General features: G+C 44.6%; 1 protein-coding gene across 1 annotated transcript; it reads right to left on the reverse strand.

Moving 5' to 3' along the window:
- Positions 1 to 3,196: 3,196 nt before the first annotated feature.
- On the reverse strand, positions 3,197 to 8,513 carry LOC119289443. Its single transcript, XM_037568764.1, has 3 exons — positions 7,438 to 8,513; positions 6,159 to 6,258; positions 3,197 to 3,531 (listed from the first exon to the last, which is right to left on the reverse strand). The coding sequence occupies exons 1-2, from the start codon at positions 8,180 to 8,182 to the stop codon at positions 6,206 to 6,208; spliced, it is 798 nt and encodes a 265-aa protein (XP_037424661.1). The 5' UTR covers positions 8,183 to 8,513; the 3' UTR covers positions 3,197 to 3,531; positions 6,159 to 6,205.
- Between the last annotated feature and the right edge of the window lie 2,410 nt (positions 8,514 to 10,923).

Consider the following 10,923-nt stretch of genomic DNA (forward strand, 5'->3'; position numbering starts at 1 on the left):
AACACAAGGTGAAGCCTTGCGATGATTTAGATGGAGCTTCGCGACGAGATAAAGCGGAAAACTTGAAACTCCGGAAAAGAAAAGATGAAGCATCTCGAACCGAGAAATGTGACATGATGAACAACTCTGAAACGAAGAAACTAGATCACTTGGATGAAACAATAATAAGAATTACGTTATGCGTATCCTTCACTAATTTAGATTGATGACAAGCAACGGATTTGGCATACTACTTATTATCGTAGAAAGGATTAAGAGAGATATAGCATAAACTTGAGAAGGTCTTGATGGAACCACCGGTGGGATTGAAACAACGAATAAATTGATATGATAACAAAGGAAGAGGAATCTTGAACAAACCACCATAAGAATTGAAAATGAACAAAGAAAATGATAACGAAACACCAAGAAGAATTAGAAACGAATGAAAATACTTGAGAGAATTTGATACAAGAGAACGAAGAAATCGCGATCTGATTAGAGAATACTTGAATGATGCACCGGTAAGATTTGGAGAACGAGAGTTGAAAGCTGGAATGAATAATTCTGAGATGATGGGCTCCGGAGAATCAAACTAAAAGGACTCCTGAATTGCTCCGGATGTTTGAAAAGAATTCTCACAATCGAAAACAATTATGAGAGGATGGCATCAAGCTAGAACCATGAATCTTGAAGAGAATGGAGCAAGATTTAAGAGAAACCCTTGTTCGGTCTTCAAATGCAGAGAATGACGATGAGAAACACCACCACAAATTGTTGAGGCACTCTAGAATAAAAAATTAGAAATGTTGAACCAACGATGATAGAATTTTGAAAGATCTTGGAGAAAGGCATTTGACTGATGATGATTCATTCTTACGTCAAACTTTGAAATGATTTTAAGAATAGCTCCGGAAAAAAAAGAGTCTGGTAAGATCCTGGGAAAAGACCTGTGGGTTAGGGCCCACTCAAAAGATACACCGTTGAACGATTACTTGAAAGGGAGATTGTGTTGGTTGAATTAAGTTGCTTGAATGAGACAACAACCTCGAAATAACTTGAACGGATCGAGAATGGAAACGTGAATCATCTGAGATATCTTCGGCACTTCGGATATGAATAGAGAGATATGAACGATTAAGAGGTGCACTGGCATGGGAAAGCATTGTGAATGAGGAAAGAGATAAGATTAACATCGAAATCTTGAATTGAATCCACCGGAAAAGAAATAGAACGAAAAATGATGAACTTGAAGCTTCCTTAGCATCTTCATGATAGATCACCGAATCGAAACTTGAAAGAAAAGGATGAAGAGACTTCACACAAATAAAAGGATACATGATTAAGAAATCTGAATCCTTGAAGAAAAAGGGTGGGAGGGCGAGAATCAAAGGCAACTTGGAACGGATGAAACGAACACCGTTTAGAAAAGGTATGAAATCCACATTTGACATAGAAGCCACTCGAATACCACAACACAAAAAAAACATAGAGAAACACGCCATTGTAATGAACATTCTCCAGATGGGCTTGAGTGGGGAATGGTAGGTAGCGCTCGTCGCCGGTCATGGGGTCCCAGACGAAGAGCGTCCTGGTGTGGTTGTTGTGCAGGAGGGCGCGGCCGTGGCGGCAGTCAAGGGCCCGCCACTCGTCGGTGGACATCTTGGCAGTGGTTGAGAGCGTGAAGCCGCCGGAGGTGGGGACGAAGAGGGCAGTCCATGGACAGCTGTTGAAGAAGCCGAGCATGGGAGGCGTCCCTCCGTGGAAATCACGGAAGCGGCGGAGGAAGCGGGCGTCGTGGACGAGGCTGCGCCAGTGCTTGGAGACGAAGGAGACGCGGAAGAGGTAGATCGGCTCCGGCGGGAGGCAGAGGAGGATCTCCATGAGCAGGTCATCCGGGGGAAGCTGAGGTGACGGAAGCGGATCAGGGCGGCGGCGGTCGCCGGCGAGCTCGCCCATGGGGTTTGTGGATTGGGGGCAATTGGCGTGAGGGTTTCGGTTTTTCTTTTCTTGAGTGGCGACGGGGCTCAGTTTCATATCTCTCTTTCTCTCTCTTTAAAACTAAAAAAAATGTAAATAAAAATTAAACTTTTACGTATTTGGATGATCAAGCATTTTCATAAGCGGTGGATGTGAATGAGATTTCCAAAAGAAAAAACATGCAACTGAAACTCAATGAAAAGCGAAAAAGGGCATATTTAGTTGAAACTTGTAAAAAAATCATAAGGATTTATTAAGAGAAACTGTGTGTTGCATAAATGGATGGCCTTCATACTTCGGAACCACTTCGACCACATTCAAAGTTTATGCGTGCAACATAGTTCAATTACAAACTTAGTCCCACATGCAAACTTAAACTACCACGACATGCAAACTACAAACACACTACAGATTATCCCATCTTCATCGTCTGAATTCTCATCCCATAGCTTGCAAGAGGCCAAAACACCGGGACTAATAACTTGTAAGCAACACGTACTAGGACCTTTTGCCCAAACGACAAATACGCATTAGAGTCTCTCTAATTCACAGAAATCTAAAAACATAGGAGTGGGAAAACATGGGATTGCAATATCATGCCCATTTGAATCCTATGGGATTTTGGGTTATTTGATTGCACCGCAGGAAAAACAAAGATTATTTCCAAGAGGTCTGAGTGAATGCTAAAATTCATGTAGAAATATTCCTATAGGATTCTCTCCTACAAATCAAATGACTATCATAGGAACACTAAATAACTTTTGAATCATTTCTATAAAGAGACAAACAATAAATTCCCAATAAACACTTAATAACATTCAAACAAATTATCTGTAGGTGAGATTCGGCCAGCCACTCAACTCAACTGAGGTGCACAAGGCTGTGCAAATTCAGGTGCTCATGATCATGTACCATAAAGTCAGTATGCACAAGAATCAAACCCATTTGACTCTGCAAGCAATGTGGCAGCTGAACATCTAAAGAGATAGTCTTCTATCAGTGAAAAACATACTCATCCAAAGCTCAATTTCAATTTGCTAAAAGAACTGCATCACAGCCACTCGCCTGGAACAGCTGAGTTGAACCTAACACATCACATAGCTTACTGTAGCAGACATGCGCACAAATCATATTATATATCTAGAGAGCAGGATTACGGACCGAAGAAAATCTAACACACCAGTTCGGCACAAATGCGACATCAAGCGTAACTAGAGCCACAAACGGAACACTCAAGAGGCCAAACAAATGCCATCTTCTCAACAACAATATTCTGAAGTATGACTTACATTTTACCAAGCGCTGGTAAAGTTGGTTAATGCATATAGAACCGCTAAAGATAACATCCCACGATTAATTCGACACCTTTTGCAAGGTTAGCATCACATTCAGCGACTTGTACAGCCACATTGAGCCGTCAACATTTACAAAATACTCCCTCCGTCCCAAAATAAGTGTCTCAACTTTGTACTAACTTTAAGTTGAGACACTTATTTTGGGACGGAGGGAAGTACTAACCAGCATGGGTAAGTTGTTTCTGCATTTAGTCACAGCAACAAAGAACCTGGGTACCTGCACAGCAAGCAATCTCATCAGCAGAGCTGATTTCGACTACTCAGGAGGGACAAAAGAAAGACATTGCAAAAAATATCTGCAAGTTTAAACAGCACGGGTTTAAACATGCAAAGGAAAACAGTTTATATGAGTTAACATGCAACAACCAAACAAGCAATAGGCCACCAGAGGTGAACATGTACTGCAAGGCGTACCAGTCATGTCTAGACAGAGGTAATACCATGTAAATGCCAGGGGCACGGTATATAGAATAACCATCTGATTTCTATTTTATACTTTTGGGCTTAAAAATGGTTACTAGCATGTTGCGGTTAATCAAACCATGCCGTCACATTTGGAGGACTGAAACCTTAATGTCACTGTTTTTTCTCAAATGTAGGCATCGATGCTATATAGCAAATGCATATTCGAGAAATGATATAAAACTGACTAACATGAAGAATTGTATCAAGCAAATTGACAGAAATGATATCAAACAAACAATAGGCCGCTAGAGGTCAACATGTACTGCAAGGCATACCAGTCATGTGTGGTGGTACATTTGTACAGGACAGGTAAGACCATGTAAATACCAGGGCACAGCATGTAGAATAAACATTTGGTTTTTATTTTGTACTTTTGGGCTTAAAAATGATTGCTAACACGTTGTGATTAGTCGAACCATGGCATCATATGGAGGACTTAAACCTTAATGTCAACTATTTTTTTTCTCAAATGCAGGCATCGATGTACTATATAGCAAATGCATATTCAATAAGTGGTATAAAGCTGACTGGCATGATGAATTGCATCAACCTAGTACATCAGCAAAATGAATTGCCCAGATCCAGGCTCCAAGAGAAAACCCGGATAAAGTCTGGGAGATATAGTTGATAGGAATATGCAACTTGTATTCCGATGAAGATATCAAAGAACAGGAAGGAGGTGACTATAGTGAACCGAAGTGGGAGCAGAAACAAACTAACTCAGAATATGGACCGGATAAGAGATATCCAGACGAGTGACAGCTAGATAGACAAGACTCCCAACAAGATGATGATAACGCGTCGGATCAGACAAGGGGTCACCATCAGTATCACGGAGGTGAACATTGAGCTCCATGGGAGTCTCAACAATGCGCTCATCAGTAAGAGCAGCACGAGCAAGAAGATCCTGGATATACTTTTCCTGGGAAATAGAAAAGGCATCAGAGGTGGAAGAGACTTCGATCCCAAGAAAGTAGCGAAGAGAGCCAAGATCAGACATAAGAAACTGCTCACTAAGATGTGCCTTCACAAAGGCAATATACTCGGGGTCATTGCCAGTGATGATCATGTCATCGACATAGAGGAGGAGAAGAGTCCGACCACGAGCTGAAAGGTGGACAAACAACGCTAGATCATGAGCACTCGCTGAAAAACCAGCGGGCGGTCACCACAGAGGCAAAACACTCAAACCAGACGTGAAGGGCTTGCTTAAGGCCATCGAGAGAGCGACCAAGACGGCAGACCATGCCATCAGGAACAGAATACCCAAGTGGGGGCTGCATGTACACCTCCTCACGCAGCTCAACATTAAGAAAGGCATTCTTAACATCAAGCTGAGATACAGACCAGTGGCGAACAGAGGCCACGGCAAGAAGTGTATCAATAGTGGTCATATGGGCCACAGGAACAAAAGTCTCATCGTAATGACGGCCATGCTCCTGCTGAAAGCCACGAGCCACAAGACGAGCTTTGTAATGCTCAAGAGAACCATTGGGGCGAGTCTTAACCTTGTAGACCCACTTACAAGTGATGGGATGGACATGGAGAGGAAGAGAAACAAGATCCCACGTACCGGTGCGCTCAAGAGTAGCAAGCTCCTCTGTCATTGCAAACTGCCACTCGGGATGAACAACAGCTTCACGATAATAAGTCGGCTTAAGAACAACAGCGCCAGTGGTTCGAAAACCAAGGCGATCAACAGGTGGAAGCGGACGAGGACGCAAGCCATAAGTAAGCTCAGACGAGGAGGACAGCACATCATTAGACGCATCCACATTATGCGGACGGCGAGTATAATGTGACTTAGGGGATGTAGACGAAGAATTCACCGGGGATGAAGGTGCAGAATCCTGTGACAAGCGAGGCGAGTAAACCATAGGATATGGTGCAAAATACTGACTCAGCTCTAATACCATGATAGGAATATGCAACTTGTATTCCCATAAGGCCATAGGCCAGTATATATACATGTACAGGTGTAGGAAATATGCAGGAAACCCCTTATACAATGGGGTAAATACAAAAGACTACATAACTATAGATATAGTACTCTAACAATAGTCATCTAATCTAAGGCTAGAGAAAGAGACGTGAAGACTTCTCTATCGAAACTTTGTAGCTAAGAAATAATTGGAAAAGGGAAAACGAAATGATCAAGTTGTTCAAGGGGAAAAGGATCAGACTGCATTCTGTGTAACACCGGCACGACAGTTTCTTAGTTCTTACCATTTGCGAAGAATATTGATCCATTGAACCACGAAATTATAGAATCACGCAAGCAAACAAATAGACAGGTAGTAAAAGTTGACCGTCGAACCAAAATTACCAAATCACGCAGGCAAACCAATAGACAGGTGGTAAAAGATATTATTACATCACCTCTTAGACCAGCAAAGTGTGACTGCAGGTGTGAAAGCACAATCATCTCAACAGTCGTTTAATGGCTCAGCTTGATCATCTCCACCACCAGTGGTGATTCCTATGAGAAGAATTAGTCAATAAACCAATGGCAATCGTTGGCAATAAAACAACTGAGAAAAGTTTTGCTACAAGGTTAGGAACAGTCAAGGAATCACATGTAATACAATATTCAAATAATTCTTCAAGGCACATTACACCAATAACCTCAAAACAAAGGATATGCCATTCAATTACTTTAGGAATCATTTTTGTCTTTTGAACTGTTTTGGTGTGAGCCCATTCGTTATACACACAATTAAGTTTCATGCGCAATACAGCAAAGGGAATATGAGAAAGTATGCCCTTCTCCTACTCACCTGGACAAAGAACGCTAAGCACAGAATTAAGAAATAAAAATACCACCCTAAATCCCGCATAATATGAAGCTTAAGCAAAAAGAATTGTGGGAAAGCTGAAGCAATTAACGTTAAGAAGGCACCGTATTGACATTAAAATCCACAAGCTTAACTGAAAGAGAAAACAGTTATGCACTGACTAAAGAAAGGCGGAATATCAGTCGCTTCTTTAGTTAATTGGCTAATTCTCATGTGTCAGTGTTTATATTATCCAGTGCCAAGACAAGGCCACAAGAACAGAACGGTTATAAATTGCTGGTGCGAAACAGCTATATTGTTCTTTTAAGTGTATGTTAAGCAAAGGCACCTTCAAATGATGACACATTGACTAAATTTACTAGCTTCCTGACTGTTTAGATCTAAATATGTATGGCATAGGAGAACATCAAGAAATTGTGATCCCCGTGCTACCAATAAACTAGGTCATCCAGCGATTATGATACAGGAAAACGGTTGGATTTGGGTTCGGATGCAAAAACACGTGAAACACTTGGAAGTAAAAATGAAAGAAGCTCCTATGCATTGTTTGAGTTGTGAGACACCAAAAGGATCATTTTCCAGCACATTAACGATTAGTTTGTAAATTGGAACAACATTGAATAGTTCGTTAAGAACGCCACATAATGAGAAGAAGATGAGAACCAGCAGCAGCCAGGAGTAATAAGCAGAGTATGAATGGTTCATCATTTAATAAGCAGTTCTTTCAAAAAGAGTTCATGAAAACTTGTCATTGGTAGTGAAGTGAACAGTGGTTCATGTGCTTGAAAACACTTACAGGAAAGATACAATTTGGAAAAAAATAAAATGAACTTTGCAACATAAAAAACAACGGCAGGCAATACCTGGAGTGTAGAAACTTGTGTAAGGAAAAACAAACCAATAGGCCCCTTTCTCTGAGACCTCCTCAATCTGCATGGTGTTGAGATGGATCATATAGATGTTTGGATCCACACGAATGAAGATCACATTGGCATCTTCAGCATAGCCAACTGCATCTGGTACATACCGACACGCCGCCACTGCTTCCGGTGCAAGAAAATTCTCCAGATCAATGACTCTGCAATGTGCCCATGTTACCATCCCGTCAACGCAAGCTATACTTGACCACAAATGGAGACTGAATGTGTCAACTCCGGCGAAACCAAGCCGTCCATCATCTGCTGGCATGAGAACAATTTGCCTATTGTACTTATCGAGCACGTAGTATGGAATCTCCCCAGTTAAATCCAAATTGTGTGCATCCAAATCAAACTCAACGATCCAACACTCATTTTCGATAGCGCCGCCAGAGGTATCCAAAATCCAGTAGAGTGTATTTCCAATCAGTGGCGTCGGAGCCCATGTAACTGATACATCTGGAATTTCGATCGAGTGGATCTCACCCCAAACGCTTGTCTCGGACGAGTAGACGCACGCGGAGGTATTGAAATCACTCTGCTGATTGAACACGAACGCCACGAGAAACGGGCACGAATGACAGTCGCCGTGGTCGGCGTGGCCAGCCGCGCAGAGGACCGCGCCATTGTACTCATCGCCCTCCAGATGGGCCTGTGTGGGGAACGGCAGGTAGTGCTTGTCGCCGTTCATGAGGTCCCAGACGAGGAGCCTTCCGTGTCATTGGTCCAGGAGGAGGGCGCGGCCGTGGCGGCAGTCGAGGGCCCACCACTCGCCGTGGCGCATCGTGGCGGCGGCGGGGACGGCGAAGCCGTCGGAGGTGGGGACGAAGAGGGGAGACACCGGCTGGTTGCTGAAGAAGCCGAGGACGGGAGGCGTCCCCCGGTGGAAGTCGCGGAAGTGGCGGAGGAAGCGGGCGTCGTGGACGAGGCCGCGCCAGTGCTTGGAGACGAAGGAGGCGCGGAAGAGGTGGATGGGCTCCGGCGGGAGGCGGAGGAGGATCTCCACGAGCAGGTCGTCGGGGAGATGCGGAAGCGGAGGCGCCGAATCGGCGCGGCGGCGGTCGCCGGCGAGCTCGTCCATGGGGGTTTGGGATTTGGGAGGAAATGGAGTCGAGGGTTTCGCTTTTTTCTTTCCTTTTTTTGAGTGGCGAGGAGTTGGGTTTCATTTCTCATCGTTGCACGTGACTTTGTTTATTTTTCGGAAATGTTAACGCCCACACGTGTGGTGTGTAGCATCCCGCCCACACGCGTCATCTGTCGTTGAATCATTTTGCATGATTCTTGAAGCACTTTACGTTCCACGTCATCCCACAGTCTTGTCCGGGCCTGGACAAACTGTGCCGCACGTCCGGACCTGGACAAACTATGCCGCACGTCCTCACTTCCGTTCTTCTTTCCCCACTCCGCCTCACCTTCTTCCCCACCTACCCGCACACCACACACAATATGGCCCGGGCGGCGGCGGACGGCAGGCCCGAGCGAAGGCGGGGCGGAGGCCCCTGGCGGTGGCGGGCGGAGGCCCCGAGCGGAGGCGGGCGGAGGCCCCTGGCGGTGGCGGGCGTGGGCCCCGAGCAGAGGCGGACGGAGGCCTTGGGCGACGGCGACCGGAGGTCCCGAGTGGTGGCGGGCGGAGGCCCTAAGCGGTGGCGAATAGGAGGTGGATCCGGCCAACGGCGATGGAAGGCGCAACGGAGGAGGAAGGGCGCGCTCGCTGGGCGATGGAGGAGCCGCAACGGGATTGGGCTGCGGCTAGGAGGAGCCACGATGGAGGGGCCGTGGCGGGGAGGAACCGCTGCAGGGAGAGGAATGGCAGCGACGGCGACGGTGAAGAGGAGCTGCCGCAGGGGAGTGCACGTGCGCAGAAGGGGAGGAGCTGCCGCAGGGGAGTGCCCGTGCGCAGCGGAGGAGGAGCTGCAGGGAGAGGAATGGCGGCAGCGGCAACGGTGAAGAGGAGCTGCTGCGGGATCCATGCTGGAGGAGCCTCGCCTCCGTCGATTCCCTTCCTCCGCGTCCATTCTACGGCGACGTTCGTCCTCACCTTGGATCCCGTCACCGGCGTCACGTCTGGCCACCCCATGGAGAAGGTCGTGGCCATGCCCGTTCTTGCCGGTGAGTCGCTGGTCCATTGGCTCGAATAGCAGAATTCGTGTATATGACTAGTCCACATGATGGCAATTTTTTTATATGATCTTATGGAAATTCACATGAGCTGAAATAGATTATACTGAATGTTTTTGCCATGGCAAATTTGTTTTTCTCATCAATCCAATGTTCAAACTAACATAACCATGGCAATTTTTCTGTAGCATCACATAGTAAATTCATACATTGTTGAATAGATGCTACAGAATGTGTTTTGCCATGGCAAATTCCATGTATCATGTATAAATTTTTCCCACAATTTGTTTGGTCACATGGCAAATGTAGGATTGCTCTTTTTTGAACACACGACATTTTTGTAAAACATGGCAAATTCTGAAATTTTGTACAACATGTCAAGAATACTTCAAATAACATGTCAAACTGAATGTTGGATCAATTGGTGCCGTGGCAGTTTTCGTTATGAGTAGTTCTGATGGGGCAGAATTGCTATGAGTTGTTGCCATGTCAAATTTCTGGAGTAATTGCCATGGCAAAATTATATAGTAGTTGCCATGGCCGAATTTGCTACGAATAATTGCCATGGGACAGAGTTGCTATGAGCTTCTGCCATGTCAAATTCTGGAGTATTTTCCATGGCAAAAATATGTGTTTTTGTGTGATCTTCCATTTTCATACTGATGTTAATGTGTCTACAATTCCATCTCTTATCAATTTGCCATGCTTCTAAATAAATACATGGCAACTATCCTACTATTTGGCGCTGAAAATTGCAATGTGTTCTGATATGCCATATGCTACGGCAGTCAATGCATTTACATTTGCCCTTTCATCATTTTGCCATTCTACTGAATAAATAGATGGCAACTTGCCCTATGTATGGAACTGTAAAAACTTGCGTTGTTTGCCATGTTTTTCAAACCACAACACATCCTTTTTTTTCAAATTTCTGAGTAAATACATGGCAAATCACTCTCTATAAAAGCCTGAAATTTGCCATGTTTCATGTTTGTTATGCCTGTTAACAGGTACCAAGCAATTGGTATGCTATTGTACTAAATGCTTGGCAACTTCATCAGATCCATAACCCATCAATTGCCATGGCTGAACTGTTTCTTTTTGCCATGTTTGCCATCTTCATGCCAACCACAACCCATCATTCTGTAATGGTACTAAACATAGACATGACAACTCCCCCATGTTCAATCAGTCTAGTTTTGCCCTGTTCGTTTCATGGTAGATGGCAAACTCACCCATATGTATGTACATTTTCCTACTTAACAATTTGGCATGCTACACACTAACTACATGGCAATTTCAATGTTACTATCA

Source organism: Triticum dicoccoides, chromosome 4A (genome assembly GCF_002162155.2).
Source record: "Triticum dicoccoides isolate Atlit2015 ecotype Zavitan chromosome 4A, WEW_v2.0, whole genome shotgun sequence".
In the NCBI taxonomy this organism is placed as follows: domain Eukaryota; kingdom Viridiplantae; phylum Streptophyta; class Magnoliopsida; order Poales; family Poaceae; genus Triticum; species Triticum dicoccoides.

What these genes read in the sequence shown, in the direction of transcription:
- LOC119289443 (XM_037568764.1), bottom strand. Translation starts at nt 8,182, where the DNA reads ATGAACGGCGACAAGCACTACCTGCCGTTCCCCACACAGGCCCATCTG. An exon ending in CACAAGTTTCTACACTCCAG is followed by an intron (nt 6,259 to 7,437) that starts GTATTGCCTGCC and finishes TTCTTCTCATAG; the next exon opens with GAATCACCACTGGTGGTGGA.